Source organism: Balaenoptera ricei, chromosome 19 (assembly GCF_028023285.1).
Source record: "Balaenoptera ricei isolate mBalRic1 chromosome 19, mBalRic1.hap2, whole genome shotgun sequence".
Taxonomy (NCBI): Eukaryota; Metazoa; Chordata; class Mammalia; order Artiodactyla; family Balaenopteridae; genus Balaenoptera; species Balaenoptera ricei.
This window is the reverse complement of record NC_082657.1, coordinates 35,932,042-35,948,247: the sequence shown is the minus strand read 5'-3', so window position 1 is coordinate 35,948,247 and position 16,206 is coordinate 35,932,042. Positions and strand designations below refer to the sequence as shown.

General features: G+C 37.7%; 1 protein-coding gene across 3 annotated transcripts in view; it reads right to left on the bottom strand.

Moving 5' to 3' along the window:
* Positions 1-16,206, bottom strand: part of RSPRY1 (ring finger and SPRY domain containing 1) — a 50,623-nt gene that overhangs the window by 24,674 nt on the left and 9,743 nt on the right. For all 3 annotated transcript variants that reach the window (XR_009499129.1, XM_059905529.1, XM_059905528.1), the window contains exons 2-8: positions 11,390-11,894; positions 6,567-6,619; positions 5,763-5,875; positions 4,604-4,730; positions 3,744-3,802; positions 1,768-1,834; positions 675-806 (exon numbers count right to left, since the gene is read on the bottom strand). Coding sequence is in view for 2 of the 3 variants with exons in the window: in XM_059905529.1 (XP_059761512.1) it covers positions 675-806; positions 1,768-1,834; positions 3,744-3,802; positions 4,604-4,730; positions 5,763-5,875; positions 6,567-6,619; positions 11,390-11,739 (901 nt within the window). In the remaining variant the exon portion in view is untranslated. The remainder of the gene's footprint in view (positions 1-674; positions 807-1,767; positions 1,835-3,743; positions 3,803-4,603; positions 4,731-5,762; positions 5,876-6,566; positions 6,620-11,389; positions 11,895-16,206) is intronic.

Here is a 16,206-nt window from a genome sequence, read left to right as displayed (position 1 = left end):
CATTATTTTGCATGTAGCAAAATCCAAATGGTACTTTTTCAGAATTATTCTTTAACTGGCACTACACAGGCTGGGCACTGAGCTACTCCGCATAATGTTGCAGTAGGAGCAGAGGGGTCACATGTCCAACTGTGCTTTAGCACAGTGCTACCTGTGGGAGGGGGAGTGAGGTTAGAGCAGTAATATAGTTTTAGTTCTTGCAGCCCTTGGAGGAGAAAAAGAAAAGTTGGGAGCAACTCTCACGGTATAGGTAAGACATGACTTGAGTTTTGAAGAGCAAAGCTGGGACAGAGAGAAGAGTAAAGAGGGAATTCCAAGTGAGGGGAACATGCCCAGGGGTAGGAATGATTGGGAACTGCTTGTAGGACAGTGAGAAGAGTTTGTGTTGGAAAGAGTTGATTAGACAATGGCATCTGATTAATAGCCTGGATGCAGGAGGAAACAGGGGACCAGTAAAAGTTTTTGAACAGGAGAGTGCTGCAATTAGAAGCATTCCATCTAATAGTCTGAAGAGTCCCTAGGATACTTTACTGCTAGAATATAGCCAACCCACCAAGTAGAGGACCTTATACGGAAAAACTCACACCGTCACAAAATAAAGACCTGTGATCCTATTTAAGAAGTGGATTTGGAAATGAAAACAGGCATTTTAATAAAGGACAACTCCTACTTACAGAGATTGTCTAAGCTCCACTGGGCACAGAAACCAACTTGACGTTTCAGATAATCAGGATCATCAGCCCAGGACTCTAATGTGACAAGCCGGTCACTAATACTGGATTCAGATATAGTCAATTTATTTTCACCTGTTGGGAAGACATAAACCTTAAATTAACCATGAAAGAGCAGGATGATTTGCTGGGTAGATTAATGGAGGGTAAGAGTGAGGAAAGACAATTAGAGAATCTGGAAACTATAATAATGACAAAGCCCAAGAGCTCTATTTTCTAGAAAGTAGCAATATGATCACTAAATTTTTAGCTATAAAAAGTGGGTAATCACGGTCACCAAGTTTTGATTCTTTATATATGTATATATATATATATATATATATATATATATTTTTTTTTTTTTTTTTAACATCTTTATTGGAGTATAATTGCTTTACAGTGGTGTGTTAGTTTCTGCTTTATAACAAAGTGAATCAGCTATACATATACATATATCCCCATATCTCCTCCCTCTTGCGTCTCCCTCCCACCTTCCCTATCCCACCCCTCTAGGTGGTCACAAAGCACCAAGCTGATCTCCCTGTGCTATGTGGCTGCTTCCCACTAGCTATCTGTTTTACATTTTGTAGTGTATATATGTCCATGCCACTCTCTCACTTCGTCCCAGCTTACCCTTCCCCCTCCTCGTGTCCTCAAGTCCATTCTCTACGTCTGCGTCTTTATTCCTGTCCTGCCCCTAGGTTCTTCAGAACCATTAAGTTTTGATTCTTTAGGTGAGAAAACTCTTGCCTTTGTCACTGTTACATCTTACTGGCTTTGAGATGTTTACCCAGACAAGTCAGAATGTATGCATGCTTCTTATTTATTTATTTGGCTGTGCCACACGGCTTGAGGGATCTTAGTTCCCCAACCGGGGATTGAACCTGGGGCCACAGCAGTGAAAGCCCAGAATCCTAACCACCAGGCCACCAGGGAATTCCCCAGAATGTATGCATGTTTGATGGGGTTCAAAAGCATCAGCTCATCCAGTAACTATGAAAAATAAGATTTTTAACAAGCAATATAGATCATTAATGTAAGAAGTCACTATACCTACTTGTCTGTGCAAACTTTTCCAGTGCGATAAGTGCAAAAAGCATGACTGTGGGGTGGGACTGTAATTTCTGAAAGACAACAAAAGATAAAAAAAAAAAAAAAAACAAGAAAAAAATCATTGTCCTGCGGAGGCAGCAAGTTATCAATTTCCTCTTCTTATCCAATGTGTGCTAGATTTTTTTTTGGAGCAGTAGGAAAAGTTTTACTCATTCAAGTCCATGATTATCCATTTGCTAATACTGTTAGTAATAAACCAAGATAGAGTCTCTTAAAATCTTATATTATTTTCTTGAAGTTACTGTGTTCGTTTATAGATATGGAAATTTCAAAAGTATCTTATTAAATGTACTATGTTATTTTACTTAGTAACATTTATATATTAAAGCTTTGTTAAATAAAATCATGCTGATTCTTATATTCCTTTAAGCAAGCCAAACAGAAGCCCAGAAATATAGCTAAAAATGGCTTTTTATTCAGAACCCTAAAAGGAGCCATTCATCACTACCAAGTTCCAAAATTATAAATAATGAAATTAACAACTCATGGCTTCATTTTCAATCTGTTCTCTGAAAGGAATTCTACAAATGCTGATGGTAGGTGGGAGACAGCAACAAGTGAGCTCTTTCAGTTACATTTAAGTTCATGTCACATGTGTTCACATTTGAAGAAAGGTCTATCTGCTTAACATCGTATCTTCTCACAGCCATCCTTCCCCACAGCTATGCTAGGTGCCTGCGAAAGAGCTCTAGAACAACAGATGATTTCCACTCACTTTTCTGGTGCCCAACTGGGTTCTGCAGAGCTCATGTAACCATCGCCCTTCCCTGCTGCAAAGCCTGTTTAGCACCCTGCTTCTTGCCACATCCATCCTCAATCCCTCTGTCTGGTTTTTCAGGCCCTGAGCCCTCCCCATCTGGCTACTAAGTCTATGTTCTCCTGTCTCTGAACACTGTCTTCTGATCAGATAATTCTCCGTAATATGCTGGGAACATGGCCATTTCTGGCTCTAGGCTTCTGCCGGTGATGTGCCCTTAGCCAAGAAACCCATTTCTTCCTCCTGTGTGCACAAACAAATCCTAGCCCTGTGGTGTGACCCAGCTGAGGTTCCACCTTCACCAGGAAGTCTGCCTCCCATGACTCCCAGCCTCCTCCACCCGTTTCTCCCACCTCCCAACCACCTTCTCAGATCCCTTGGCACTTGGTCTGAAGGAAGCTATTTTGCCCTTGATCATATCCTGTCATAAAATGGAGGCTAACTGTCTTGTCTGAGTAGTTTTGTTCCCCTAACCAGGAAACTGCTTGAGGGCAAAGGACTATTAGACTACTTCTGTACCCCTACAGTGCTTACTTAGCATAGTGTCAAGTGTTTTAAGTACATATCATATAGGTCCTGAAAAATAGGGTCTTTCAGATTTTGAAAAAAGGCCAATGCACAGCAGGCCTGCAAAAATAACTTTAAAAAACACAGACCAGTCAAGACTGCAGTCAAGCAGTGTGAGAGATCCGATAGCACAGCCTTGGCAAACCACAAGCTTCCCAGACGATATATCAAATAATCAACAATAGTTTTAAGAGCAGTAGTGGTGGGAGGGATGGAGGAACACAGATTTATATACACTGGGAACCTGACCTCACAGTTTCCTGGCTTGGAATGCCGTGTAATTTTGTTCCCACTGTGGAGGTTCCTACTACCATTTGGCAGACTCTAAGGACGCACACACAAAAAAGCCAATCATAGCACCTATCTTATGACTAAATTTAAAACCAGACCAACTCAGCTGTTTTTGCTTGCAATAAATTCCTATCCTGCCCTTACTTTTTTTTAAACACAGGAAGGAATAGATAAACACTCAGGAAACACCTGCAAATAAAATTTATAGCTGATTCCATTCTCTGTGCCAGTGGCTAAGTGGGCAATTTTAGAAAAATGCACAATTCTAGATGACTAAGAATAACTAGCTTTGATGTCTCACTTACCAGACACTGTAGCAAATATTCCAGTATTCCTGGGCTAAGTAAACCTATACTTGCAGGACCTAGACGAATACAACAAACACTGGATATAATTAAATGTGTTACATTATTTTGAATTTGTAACTAATACCAATAAAATTGTAGAGCTCTTTTACAAAGTACTCTCATGTGCATTATCTTATTCAAGTCTCCTGCTTAAGGTAGGGAATAGTACTATCCCCATTTCACAGTTGAGCAACTGAGCCCACTCCTGAGACACACTCCTGAAGTGACTTACTCCAGGGCACTTGGGGAGCACATGGCAGAGGCTGAACCAGTACCCATGCTTTGATTTCTAATCCATTGTTTCTTCCACCATAAATGATACAACTAGCTGGGTTATTCACCTATACTTTGATGTTAACTTTCCTAAAATGGGTAACATTCACAGACAAGTAAAAAATCTGCTTGTCTTCTCAGGAATTGCTCCAATTTAAAGTTCCTTTTCTTCTTCCCCTACCGAATATGTCTCTATTGCCTAGCTAAACTTTATAAAGTGTGTGTATATGTATATTATATATTACATACAATCTTTATTTATCTTATGAGCTTAGCCTTTTCTCTTATTTTTAATTTTAAAGCAAATAAGGAAAACTTTTTCTTTTAAATTTCCCTCTGAAAGTCCTCAAAGCTAAATTAGTTTGCATTTACCTCTGTGGCCTTGAGTAATTTTTTTCCAGTTAGGCCCTGTTGCTCAATTTTATTTTATTTTTTTAGAGACACTTCTTTCTGGTAAAGCAGGTTTGATCAAAGACCTGCAGTGCCATCTTCCCCTTGATGTTAAACAACTTAAGATCTTCTTTGGTGGAGCTTCCCAGAGTTACCTGCTAGTTTCTCAGCCAAGCAGCCTAGGACTGCAGATGTGTTTCTGTGTTTGGCAGGATGACCTGAGTCCTGGCAAGCTACTTCTCCATTTAAGTTGAGAATTTCAGTCAATTTCTGGAGTGCATCCTAAAAACAAAAATGTACAAACGGATTTGATAAATATATTACTTAGGTTTTTTTTCTCAAGGTAATTCTCTGACACAAAAGCAATAACAACGTGTTAAATTAACTCAGAATGACCATACAAAAATGATATAATATAGCCACAGGATACCATTATTGATGGGAAATATTATTTGATCAACCTGAAAGTTTTCTTAAATGAATTGCTAGATTCCATTTCATTCAAAATGTACCAGTTGTATCAAATATATGCTATACACTTGAGTCGTTAAACAGACTAAATCCACCCAAATGCCAGTATGATTGATAACAATAGGGCCTAGTGATACTGAAGTAAAAAGTTTCTTACAAAATTTTTTTTTATCAATCAAGAACAAATATCACCAGAATTTTAAAGGCAAAAACTTTAAAAGACTAGGCAAAGGTCAATTCACCAGTGACAAGGCCAAAGACTTTTCCCTCTGTCCATGTTTTCCATGTTAGGCCCAAATGTCTGAGGCTTAAACAAATGAAAGATGCCAGAATCCAAAATTTTTAAAAAAGGATTCCATAGACCATATGGAATAAGGCAATGTAAGTTAGATACTTTCGTTCTACATAAGGGATAATCAAAGTTATGCCAATATTTAATATGTTTAAGACTCAAAAGTGCTTTTGGTATAACAGTGTTTTCTCTTAATAGAAAATGTTTAAAAAACTTTTGTTATGAGGAAATTGTTTGGAGAGAGATAAGAAAATCAGCTCAGCAACTGAACATTCTTTTCTAGTTTCAAAGATTGCCATTTCAGATATAAATGCCTCCATTTTTAACATTTTTAAAATTTTAAACTAAAGTTTTAGAGTAAGCTATTGACAGAAAGAGGATGTAGCAATTTATTAGTAATAAAAAACAAGTTTACATAATGAAATTAATATTAAATAAATTCAGACCCAAAATATATAAAAAGAAATGCATTATATCAAATGTTCTTTGTGGTCATTCACCCTGTGTTTAAGCGTAGATGTCAGTTTCATAAAAGATAAGTATTAACTTACTTTAGTGGGCAATGGACATTCATCTAGTAATAATGTTATAACAGCTGGTCCCAGTGGATCTTCCAATGGAATAACTCTAATTAAAGACTGGACAACGTCCAACCATCCTTCATCTAGGAGCAAATCAAGAAGATTATAAGATGGAGCCATATTTTAAAAATGTGAAAATACATAACTTACAGCACAAGATGACTTCACATTAAAATAGAAACACTCTTGGAAAATAGAAACATCCTATAGCTTTTAAGCAGCTAGTATTTGGCATGGACATGGTCATCAATTGCTAGCCATCACAGTAGAGACAAAGAATCCTAACTTACAGGAGTCTGGTGATTTGGGGGTATCTTTATTTGAAGAAAATTTAAGCTATGGTTCTGGGTTCTCAAATTATGATTAAATAGTTTCCAGCATCTTATTTATGACATAGGAGTTAATTCAGAAGATTAAGTATCTGAAACAGTTGGCTCTATTTTCAGAATGACATTTAGGAAATTGAGGGACAAAAAAATTATCCTCCCCATTCTAGAAGAGTTATAGTCGAAGATCTGTCAATGCCAAAAATAATTTTATTTTAATAATTTTAGTGAAATAAGACCATTACTGAAATATGCAGCATATACTCGGATACAATACAGTGCTTATTAATTATTGTCCTCATACAAGAAAATTTCCATAGACTAAGGGGTTTTTTCTTCATCATGTGTGTTAAGTATTTTTGAAGTCTTTTATTAAAAAAAAAAAAAAAGTGGCTACACTTCTTCATGATCATTAATTAGGAAGTATTTTAAAAAACTTTAAAAATACCTGTTTCTGCCATTTCGTGCAATGTAATCATTGAATAGGGAGGTTCCTGATCACTGAAAAACAAACATTCAATACATCAAACTTGAAGAAATAAGAAATGACAATTTCAAATAAAAGTTCAAACTGGAAGTGTGGGGGTAGGAAGAGAAAGAAATGTACATGAGTGAGCGTAGAGAAAGAGATGGAGGAGACAACCAGAGCTATAATCTATAAGGACAAACGCACACCACGTGTGCTCATTTCCAAGGTTACTGTCTATGATGGCCCACAAATAAAATGGGCACAAGGGCACATGAAAGGACCACCATGTAGCCTGAAGTCAAAGCACGGGACTAATACTGGAGCCCAGAGCCCACTTTCAGCTTTACCTCTAGTGGGCCCATGCCAATAGAGACAAGCCAGGGAGGCCAACATCATCTTCCTCATATGTACCTCAAAGAATCACCAGGAAGGGAGATGACAATCCCAAATGAGGACTTACAGAAGCAAGGGCCTACGTAACATCTTCATTTTTAAGTGTTCTTCTGGTAAATATCACTATGTGCTTAAACTTCATAAAATGGTGTTAGAAGAAAAAGAAACCAAACTTAATTAAGGAGCTACTTAATCTTCTAGACACTGCTCTAAAATGGCATTTTCCCCTTAATTCAGTGGATTTTCAAACTGTGATCTCAGGAATCCAAAGAGGTGCTTTAAGGGAACTTTTAATAATGAATGAAATATTTCCCATCAAACAATGATAATCTAATTATTTAAGGAGTATATTCACTGCTTATTTGTTTACATATTGTGGCTCTCTGTTTCACTGTGAAAAAAAACAAAAACAAAAACTATTGTCTTCCATCTTTTAATCCTCAGAATAACCTTGCAATATGCGAATTACTAAATTCATTTCAGGTACTCATTAGGTCCCGGTGTTGGACACATCCTGTGCCTTTTCATAATAAGGGAAAATTCTTATTTAAAAGAATTGTCTTAAATGATATAACTAACTGATACAAACGTTGCTCTGGGGCAATCTGGCAATAATGAAATTAGTATGCATATACTCAACAATGCTAGAGAAATTATTACACAGGTGCATATGAGGTTATTTGCTGCAATGCTATTTGTAGGAACAAAAAATTCAGAAGTAGTAACCTAAGTGACTGTCACCAGATTATTTGATAACACAATATAGTACTTTTGAGCATATAAAGGAATACTCTGTAGCAGTCAGAAGCAGTTGTAGCTTTATATACAGCAACATAGGTCTCAAATATAATGTTGAGAGAAGTTAAAACCAAAGAGACTTCTCTGTTATGTAAAATTTTAAAATCATACACAAAACAATATTTATAAACTTCCTATACAGACATAAACAAACATATGCCAGGCATATTGGAAGAACATACCTTAAATTCAGTAGACTGATTACCTACTGATATTTGGAGGTGGGTGGTAAAAAGGACAATGGGATTAGGGAAGAAGGGCAAACTAATAAAAATATGACAAGGTCAGTGACCAATAAGGAATATGAGCACCTGAATTCTATACAGACACACTTAAAGGACATACACACCCCTACACTCAAAAAAAACAAGATAAAATTCTTTGTGGAACAGAAATAGTGCAGAAACTTCCGGTGGGAGGCAAAAGCTAAAGTCATAAGACTACTGGGCTCTGGGTCAGGAACTAGACAGAGGTCACCAGGAGCTTTATGCCTGCAAGGCAGGTAATGGGGACCAAAACCCCACCTGTGCAAGTGATGGAGCAGACTCACCAAATAAAGTGGGAACAGGGTACCGTTCTCAGTGAAAGGAGTTGCAAAGCTCTGAATGATAATCTGAGCTGCAACCGGTATAAACCTGCAAGTCTCCGGTGACAGAAAAAGGCAGAGAAAGCCATGCAGCAGGACCTGGGTTTCTTACAGGGGGATGGGAACTCAGAACCACCACTTTTAGGTTCAGCTGTGGACTGAAGGTCCCTGAGACCCAGACGGAGACAACAAAGGTGACAGAGAGAAAGGGAGAAAAAGACAGGGAAAACACACACACACACACACACACACACACACACACACACACACACACACACACACTGAGGAAGAAAACTTCCATCAGGAGGAGCCTGCAAATTAAAATTCCAAAGTCATGAGAATAACATTAATACCATTAGCAATCTGAGGGTAAAGTTACTACCAAAAAAAAAAAGAGCAAATAATCAAACTTCAAAATGATTTTAAAATAAGTGTACTTCAAGTGTATTTCCTATAGCAGGTCTCTCACTATGCCATTAAGAACTGTACTGTCCTCTCAAATCAAGGTTATCCTCTCCTAAGTAACAAGGAGGGAGGAGAACAATAAATATAGGTCATTTTATAATTGTGATATCTGCATACACCCTTTTACATATATTCTTACTAAGCCCATCTGTCCTTTTTTTTTTTATGGTTTTTTTTTAACATCTTTATTGGAGTATAATTGCTTTACAATGGTGTGTTAGTTTCTGCTTTATAACAAAGTGAATCAGTTATACATATACATATGTTCCCATATCTCTTCCCTCTTGCATCTCCCTCCCTCCCACCCTCCCTATCCCACCCCTCTAGGTGGTCACAAAGCACAGAGTTGATCTCCCTGTGCTATGTGGTTGCTTCCCACTAGCTATCTACTTTACGTTTGGTAGTGTATATATGTCCATGCCACTCTCTCACTTTGTCACATCTTACCCTTCCCCCTCCCCATATCCTCAAGTCCATTCTCTAGTAGGTCTGTGTCTTTATTCCCGTCTTGCCACTAGGTTCTTCATGATCTTTTTTTTTTTCCCTTAGATTCCATATATATGTATTAGCATACTGTATTTGTTTTTCTCTTTCTGACTTACTTCACTCTGTATGACAGTCTCTAGGTCCATCCACCTCAGTACAAACAACTCCATTTTGTTTCTTTTTATGGCTGAGTAATATTCCACTGCATATATGTGCCACATCTTCTTTATCCATTCCTGTCTTTTATGTTTAGTTTTAATAGCCTTATAAACTTCGCAGGTTAAGAAATTCTTTTCTTTAGCAGTTAAAAAAAAATAAGCTATGTAACTATGTTTACAAACTGTCTGAACCCCATTTTGCCATTATATTCTCCAACATGTCCCTTCATACTTGCTCTGCATCTGCCTAAGTTTTCCATTCTCAGAAGAGTTTTAACTATAATTCAGTACAAACAGGTTTAAGGTAAAAGTTAGGCTGTTATTCAAGTGTACACTACTTGCCTCACATAAGTGGATTATGTGCTTTGGCAACAAGTTCTCTTATAATTTGTAATATTCTCCTGAAGCTTGGAAATAAAGCTCCTCCTGCTTTGCCCCCACACTCTCTTAATCACCCTTTTAAAAAATACAGCAAAGTCTATTCTGTACCTGTTTTTCCAATGGGCTTAAATAACACTGCTGTGGTTTACTTCCTTATTTGGGAAGGACAACTTTTCATTACAGTTTCACAGCACGTTTTAAATGTCACCATGAAGAAACTTTACATAACAGCTTCTAGACCCTTGCTTGAATTTAGAGGATGTAAATGGCATAGATTTATATTCAACAGATATTTCCCACAAACATATAAAGATTACATTAAATTAATTCAGGTACCAGAACTACTTCAAAGGCAGGTTTTAGTAAACTTAGGAAGGCCTTTCTGAATTGGTTATGGTGAATATTTGTAAGAACTACTTTCCCCCAGCATGCTCTATGGCAGATAGAAAAATATGCAAAATAAATCTATTTCTATGAGGAAAAAAAATACCTCAGAATAACATGCACAGGTATACCTTGCTTTATGCTATGCTTTCTCAGGAATAAACAAAACTGTGTTTTTATAAATGTGATTATCAAATATTTAGATACTTAAATATATAATACTAGCTGACCCTGAAGCAAAAAGAACCCAGATAGAACTTTTAAAAAAATAGTCTTCTTTTGAGCAATTGTTAACATGCAAGGCACCATACTAGATGCTTTATATATATTTTATCATGATAATCCTTGTAAGAAAGGTATTACTCTCCTTTTATAGATGAGGAATCTGAGGCTTAAAAGAAGTAATTTACTCAGTGTCATATAGCTAGTTAAGGGGCTGGGCTAGAATTTGAACCTTTGTCCACCATGGTTCTAAAACTTACTCCTAACTACTGTGCTATAGGGTTAAGTTAAAATATTTTTTTCAACTTGAACAATGCCCTTTAATTTCACTGTTATTCAATCTGGGATTTCGTACTTAGACAAAGCAGAGGGGAAAACAAAACAGGTACAGGTGTGTCCTGCAGTTTCTTTTAATTTACAAGCTTCCCAAATGGATCTAAGAGGGCCAACTAAGGGGTAAAAAAGAGGGAGGAGGATGAAAACTCTCCTTGACCTAAGTCCTTCCATTGCCAACGGAAGTTGCATGCAGCTATGTTCTTGGTAAAACAACTCATCTTGAATCTCTGGTCAGTGGAGTAGATAGTCAAGCAAGATAAGAGTGAGTCTTCGTGAAACCATTACCTCTTGTAACTTCAACACAAACTCACTCCATACTGACTACGTTCCCTAATAAAGATCATAGCTTTAAATAGTGTTTTCTGCTACAGAAATGTTTACACATTTCCCGACCAGTGTAGATGTTAGCAAGTAAAAACATCAAACCTTATAATTTACTCTGCCATAAGAGGAGAAATAAAATATTCTCCCCTTGCCCTATGAGCAACAAGCCTTGGCAAATATATCCTAATGAACCGAAGGAGTCCAAAAGTTATGGTTCCTGGCAGAAGGCTTTTCATTAGATAGGAGGTGACCGTGAGCCAGATACTTACTTATCTACAAGAGTCCGTATGACTGCCAGTGTGTCCAGCACTAGCCCGTCTACATTTTGTTTCTTTCTCCTTGGCTCGTGAGGTCCTCGGCCCCTCCTTGGTGGCCGAACAGGGTCCCGGGGTTGGCTCCTCATGTCAGCAGTGGGTACTGCACTGTTATCGGCCTGCTGCTGCTGGGTGTCAACGCTGTCTTCTGCTCCACTGTCGTCTCGGCAGATACACGAATTACCCATGGTAGCAGTGGCACCTCTAGTCCCCAGGAAGCGGGCTATGTGCTCCTCAAGAGTCAACAGCAGACCCTGGCCAAGGCTTCTGCTCGCTAAGAACACAGCCCAACCAAAGATAATCATTTAGATAGTTTTCAGTTTTCCAAGTACTGTTGTCATAATCTGGATTTGAGGAACCTGCATCCTATTTGTTTTTAACAACTGAATGCTGAAGAAAGTTGCAGAGTTGATCTCCAACATTATCAATTACAAGGAATCCTGGTCATCCAGTGGCAGTTCTAAAAGAAAAAATGACAAGGAAAATGAATAAAAGATTCTTGCCTACTCAATTACTCAAACTTTCTTAGTGTGATATTATAGATATTAGGATTACAATGAAGAATCATCTTTGGTTATTTTTATAGGTTTCTGACGCAAAGAGGTGTCTTTATATAAGAGTTAACAACCAGTGATTCCTTTCTATAATTATAGTATAAAGTTGATTGCTAAACTATATCCTTGTAAACCATAGGAGTTACCATAGATTTTTTTTAAAAAAATCTCTATCCATACAGAAATACATGAGAAGAATGTGTTCAACTGTTTTAAGGGCTCCTTTTGTGGATTAAAAAAAATTGTCTCCTTTCTTAATTTAAGTGTATGAGAAATTTTAATATGTTTCAAATAAAAATATCTAATTACAGATGTTTGTCTACATGGGGAAGGATGGCTACATGTATATGTATGGCTGAGTCCCTTTGCTGTACACCTGAAACTGTAACAATGTTGTTGATCTGCTATACTCCAATATAAAATAAAAAGTTTAAAAAAAGAACAGAAAAAAATAGTTATGATACCAACGTGATAGCACCCACTTTATAACAAGAATAATAAAAGGATAGAGTGTTCTGTTTAAATTACCCAAACTGCATAGACTTCCCATTTGGAGGCACTCTTGAGAATTTACAGAAATCATATAAGTAGTTACAAAGTTTTTCTGTTATGTAAGCAAGACTCTGTTTTGGGGAAGGTAAATATATATCACAAGGTTACATTTTCACAACGATAAGTTTGTTGCACACAACTGCTACAAAGTTAAGAACAGGGATGCACCAATGATCTTTGTCTGAGCACCTCATAGCAGGCACCTGGCTGGCACTGGGAGAATAAAGATGAACAAGGTACAGTCCCCACCCTCCAGGAATTTGTGGATGGCCATTCTCATCCCACACAGCATGTTTATCATAAAAAAAAAAAAGCCTAATGATAGAGCCAGCTCTTCATTAAGCTGAGGAAATCTGGTTACGTGTAAAAAGAAGTAAAGATTTGGAAGCAGGAGACTAACATGGGGCTGGTAGCAAAAAGTAAAAAATCATGTTGAGACCTGAAGACTAGGACCCATAAGGACACAAACAGACACATAAGGATTAGAGACTGGTACATAAGGATTAGAGACTGGTAGTCTCTACTCAACATTTGGCTATTTACAATTACATCCTCATATCTTGAGCACTGGCTCAGAAATAGATATAAATAAAATAATTTAGTGGGATCAGAAGCAAGAGAAAACTTATTTGTTATTTTGGACAGATTTGTAGTAAATTCTTTTAAATATTTTCCCAGTCTAATTACTGCTCATAGGGGAAAAATGGAAGGGAAAAAATATATATGTAATATTTAATCTAATCTAATATGTAGAGAGGGGGAGGGACAGGGTAAGGGAGGGAGGGAAGGAGAGGAGAGAGGAGAGGCAATGGATAGACCTTATCTCCCTCCAGACTACCAAGACAAAAATGGCTGAGCCAAGCAATACCACAGATGTTCCTGGTTCTCCCAAAATAGTCAGGCTGTCTTCAAAATTTGGAGGTTGTACTTTAAAGGATGTGACTAAAGTATAGGTAGGAATATGATGCAAGGATTCAGCTGAAAATAACCTTTTAAAAGAGAACACAATGGGAATTCCCTGGTGGTCTAGGGGTTAGGATTCGGCGCTTTCACTGCTGTGGCCCAGGTTCAATCCCTGGTTGGGGGACTGAGATCCTGCAAGCCGTGTGGCACAGCCAAAAATAAATTTAAAATAAATAAATAAATGAAAGAGAACAGCAAAGAGTGGAAGTAATACCATACCATTCCCATCACTGCAGGGACCAGGGTATATAATTCCCTCCAGAGGGTAGATAACCAAAATATTTCAATGCTTAAAAGGAGACAGAAATCAGAAATAACCCTTTTAAAGGGTCCTTGGTATAAATTTCTGTTGATCTTATAAATTATGCTGGTTTCTGAGAAAGACCAAAAAGGAACATTTAAGAAGTGATGCTTTGGAACTTCCCTGGTGGTACAGTGGATAAGACTCCGTGCTCCCAATGCAAGGGACTCGGGTTCAATCCCTGGTCAGGGAACTAGATCCCACATGCATGCCGCATCTAAGAGTTCGCATGTCACAACTAAGGAGCCTGAGAGCTGCAACTAAGACCCGGCACAACCAAATAAAATTAAAAAAAAAAAAAGTGGTAAAATCTCAAAGACAGCAAGCATTAGGTTAAAAAAAAAAAAATGATGCATTGGCCCTTCTCACAAGAAACTTCACAGAGAAGGCACTGCTGGAACAATTTGGATGACAGGAGGTAAGAATCCAAGGTTTCTGGCAGGTCTGCCACTGGGCAGTAGCCTAGCTAATGTCACTTCATTGAAATCTTAAATTATTAGATTAAAATGTTTTCATCCATTGATTTTTTAAAATTAATTTTTATTGGAGTATAGCTGCTTTACAACGTCCATTGATTTTTTTTAAACATCTTTATTGGAGTATAATTGCTTTACAATGGTGTGTTAGTTTCTGCTTTACAACAAAGTGAATCAGCTATACATATACATACATCCCCATATCTCCTTCTTCTTGCGTCTCCCTCCCACCCTCCCTATCCCACCTCTAGGTGGTCACAAAGCACTGAGCTGATCTCCCTGTACTATGCAGCTGCTTCCCACTAGCTATCTATTTTACATTTGGTGATTTTTAAAAAATAAAAAGTGAGAGGGAATTTGCTGGTGGTCCAGTGGCTAAGACTCTGTGCTTCCACTGCAGGGGGCACTGGTTCAATCCCTGGTCAGGGAACTAAGATCCCACATGCCGAAATGCGGCCCAAACAAACAAGCAAACAAAAACAAAAAACATAAAAAGTGAATACATGTTCGTTTTAAGACCTAAATGCTGTAAAGGTCTTTTGCTCTTTTCTGAAAGGCTTTCTTCATAGCCCATTCCCTTCCTGGAGGTAACCCCTGCTAAAAGCTTCATGAATCTGTTTCCACACCTATTATTATGTACTTACAAATTGGCTTTAAAAAAATTAATTAGAACATCACCATATTTTCTATGATTTGCTTTTCCCCCCTTAACATCTTTCTATACCAGTATATATAAAACGACCTCATTCCATTTAAGGCTGAACAGAAATCCATACTCTGGATTAACATAGTTTCTTAACCAATAGTCTATAAACGTCTGTGGCTAAACCAGCTAATACTTTGCGGATGGTAGAAGGTAGTGGTCCAAGATTTGCTACAAGGGAACTCTACTTGGGAATGAACGCTCTATCTCCTGGGGAGGTGCTCTCAATGTTATCAGAGCAGGAGGGAATTCCACTGGCTTCTCTAAAGCTCCAGAGCCTTTCCATGCAATCAGTATGGAAGTTGGGATGGACATGACATGCAAACAGTAGATTCAATCCAACATGACACATTAAATTGGGGAAGGCATACCTGAGGAAGGGAGACAAATCAGGTACTAAAAATATCGGCAATGATTTGAGGATGTCAAGGTGAGATTAAGCCTCAGAAAACAAAGCCTTGAAGGGGAGAGAACAGGGGATCCTATAAAGTTACAGTTTAATGCTAACACTTGTAGAGCTATTTAGAATAACTAACAAGAAACAATGTTGGGAGTGATTGTGAGGAAAGCAGTGGGTTATTTGTAGACATTGAAAAACAAGTGGAAAAGTGTGAGTCATGATATATACATGATCTGTTAGGATACAACTAACTATCCATGTAAGGGGAATGAGATTCCTATCACAAGCCATATTTGAAAATTCCAAATGGATGAAATTTTTTAATTTAAAAATAAATACATAAGAAAGAAAGAAAGGAAGGAAGTTTGTTGGATCTCAAATTCTTTTTTTTTTAAACATCTTTATTGGAGTATAATTGCTTTACAATGGTGTGTTAGTTTCTGCTGTATAACAAAGTGAATCAGCTATATGTGTACATATATCCCCATATCTCCTCCCTCTTGCGTCTCCCTCCCACCCTCCCTATCCCATCCCTCTAGGTGGTCACAAAGCAACGAGCTGATCTCCCTGTGCTATGTGGCTGCTTCCCACTAGCTATCTATTTTACATTTGGTAGGGTATATATGTCCATGCCACTCTCTCACTTCGTCCCAGCTTACCCTTCCCCCTCCCCAAGTCCTCATCAAATTCTTAAACTTTATTCTATCCAAATTATTTTTGCTAAGGCTTATTTAAACTGAATGTAGAATAATTAAATCCATGCAGAACTCAAGTATAGTTCAGGTCAATTTTTTCCAAAAGAGTCATTTTCCTTAAATGACCT